Genomic DNA, 2500 nt, shown 5'->3' on the forward strand with positions numbered 1-2500 from the left:
ATATATATATATATATATATATATATATTTATCTGTGCATAGAAATATAGAGTATATATATTATATATGTATGTATTATATATATATTATATATATTATTTATATGTATATATTATAGTTATTAATAGGTGAGTCGCTGTGGGGCTTCTCTATGGTCTTCTTCTTCTTGCTGCTCTGTGCATGCACAGCAGCAGCAGCAAATCTAAGAAAATTCTTTTTAATTGCTGCGTGCATGCAGAGGTAATTCTGCTGCATGCGAAAGACTTTGGGGCTGCCCCTATGCATAATAAGTAAATGTATTCATTCGGATTAGAAACAGAAGCAAAGACAACAACTTGCTGCTGCTGCTGCTGCTGCTGCTGCTGCTGCTCTAGCTGCTGCTTCTGCTGCTCCCTCTCTGCATTGTTGCTATTTGCGTTAGCTGATTGAAATAAAGAGACAGAGACAAACATGACTGGTACTGGCAGCAGCAGCAGCAGCAGCTAAGCAGTAGTAGTAGTAGTAGTAGTAGTAGTAGTAGCAGCAGCAGCAGCAGCTAAGCAGTAGTAGTAGTAGTAGCAGCAGCAGCAGCAGCAGCAGCAGCAGCAGGCAACAAAGGAGACAGTAAAAAAATAGGATTAAGAAGAGACAGTTCTTCCTTCACCAGACAAACAAACAAGCGATAAATGCTGCATGCATGCATGCATGCATGCATGCATATGTTTTTAAGTGTTTTGTTTAAATCGAATAAAGAATCTGCTTCCTTGTTTAATATCTTTAACGTTCCAGCTCACGCCTAGCAGCAAGGGGTGCAGACGCAGCGCAAACCCCGCTGTTGCTTCCCAGGGGTATGCAGCAGCAGCAGCAGCAGCAGCGGCAACAGCAGCTGCTGCGGGTGTTGGTGGTGATGGTGATGGCGGTGGTACTGCTGCTGCTGCTGCTGCTGCTGCTTCTGGCGCTGCTGCTGCTGCTGCTGCGCCTTGGTCCTCGTTCAATGCATGCGGTGCTGCAGCAGCAGCTGCAGCAGCAGCTGCTGCTGCTGCTGCTTCGTCAGGTGCCCCAATATCAGCTTCTGCAGCAGCAGCAGCTGCTGCTGCTGCTGCATCTGTTGCATCTGCTGCTGCTGCAGCAGCCTGAGGGTCGTGGGGAGAGACATTTGCTGCTGCTCCAGCTCCTGCTGCTGCTGCTGCACCTGGGGTGTCTCCTTTGCGGTGTACAGACAGAGGCATTATGCTCCCATCAACAAAAAGCATAAGTTCAAACAAAGGTACAGATGTCTCCTTCTGTCCCCAATGCAACTGTCTCCTGCATGCAGCAGCAGCAGCAACAGCAGCAGCAGCAAGAGTAACAACACCGCTACAATACTACGAGCCAGCTGCAGCAGATACTGCCGCTCCAGCATATAAGCAGCAGCAGCAGCAGCAGCAACAGCAGCAGGAGCAGCAGCAACAGCATACCTGACCACGAAGGGAAGAGAGAGCGAATGCCTAGAGGAGAGAATAAGAATGTGGGGTTCTTTTAGTGCTGCAGCAGCTGCAGCAGCAGCAGCAGCAGGAGCAGCAGCAGCAAATCTCTCTAGACCCCTCGGCATGCCTTCTCCCTCCAGTGTGGGGACCTCACCAGGTGGGCCTTGAGCAGCAGCAGCAGCAGCTGCTGCTGCTGCTGCTCTTGCTGCTGCTGCAGCTGCTTGCAGCCCTCCTTCCTTGCGCTTCCGCAAGAGCTGCTGCTGCAGATGCTGCTGCAGCTGCTGCAGCATGGGGGCCCCTAAGAAGAGATGCGCCCCCCAAGTTGTTTGCATACAGAGACCCTTAAAATCAATGCAGCGAAGGAGACGCCGCAAAAGGAGGTACTTCGATGGGCTCTCAGCAGCAGCAGCAGCAGCAGCAGAAGTGTCTCCTTTTATAAACATGTAAGGGGTTATGCTAAGAGACCCCTTCGCATCCAGCCGCACAAACAACTGAGCAGCAGAAGAAGAACTCTGCTGCTGCTGCTGCTGTTGCTGCTGCGGGGATTTCTGCTGCTGCTGCTGCTGCAGCTGCTGCAGAAGCGCAGCACCGGCAAACGGCACCCGCTCAAGGACAGTTTCTGTTGCTGTTGCTGCTGCTGCAGCAGCAGCAGCTGCTGCTGCTGCTGCTGCAGCACGACAAGCATCCCGAGCCCAACGGGAGGCCCCCCAGAGACGCTGCCTCATGCAGTGCTTCTTTAAAGAGCCTCCATTTGCTGCTGCTGCTTCTGTGGCTGCTGCTGCTGCTGCTGCTGGTGCAGCAGCAGCAGGCAACGACGCTGAAGAGGGGGGCCCTAGAGGCCCCCAGAGGCCCTCTTGAGCTGCTGCTGCTGCTGCTGCTGCAGAGAGAGAAGCAGAGGTAAGAGGTACAGCAACACCCACTCCGCTGCTGAGGTGTAGAGACACTTCAAAGGGCTGCAGCAGAAGCAAATGCATGCGAACAGCAGCAAACAGCAGCAATCCACCCGATTAAACACAAAAAAACATAGAAAACCCCCAAGCAGCAGCAGCAGCAAC

At 52.1% G+C, this 2500-nt stretch overlaps 1 protein-coding gene across 1 annotated transcript in view; it reads right to left on the reverse strand.

Moving 5' to 3' along the window:
• Window positions 1-704: 704 nt before the first annotated feature.
• The window catches only part of EAH_00029800 (hypothetical protein, conserved), a gene marked incomplete at both ends in the record, with an annotated part of 5164 nt that continues 3368 nt past the window's right edge, over window positions 705-2500 (reverse strand). Inside the window, 2 exons of the mRNA XM_013396195.1 lie at window positions 705-1284; window positions 1437-2398. Of these exons, the coding sequence (XP_013251649.1) occupies window positions 705-1284; window positions 1437-2398 (1542 nt within the window). The remainder of the gene's footprint in view (window positions 1285-1436; window positions 2399-2500) is intronic.

This window comes from Eimeria acervulina, genomic scaffold (assembly GCF_000499425.1).
Source record: "Eimeria acervulina Houghton genomic scaffold, Eah_scaff270, whole genome shotgun sequence".
Classification (NCBI taxonomy): domain Eukaryota; phylum Apicomplexa; class Conoidasida; order Eucoccidiorida; family Eimeriidae; genus Eimeria; species Eimeria acervulina.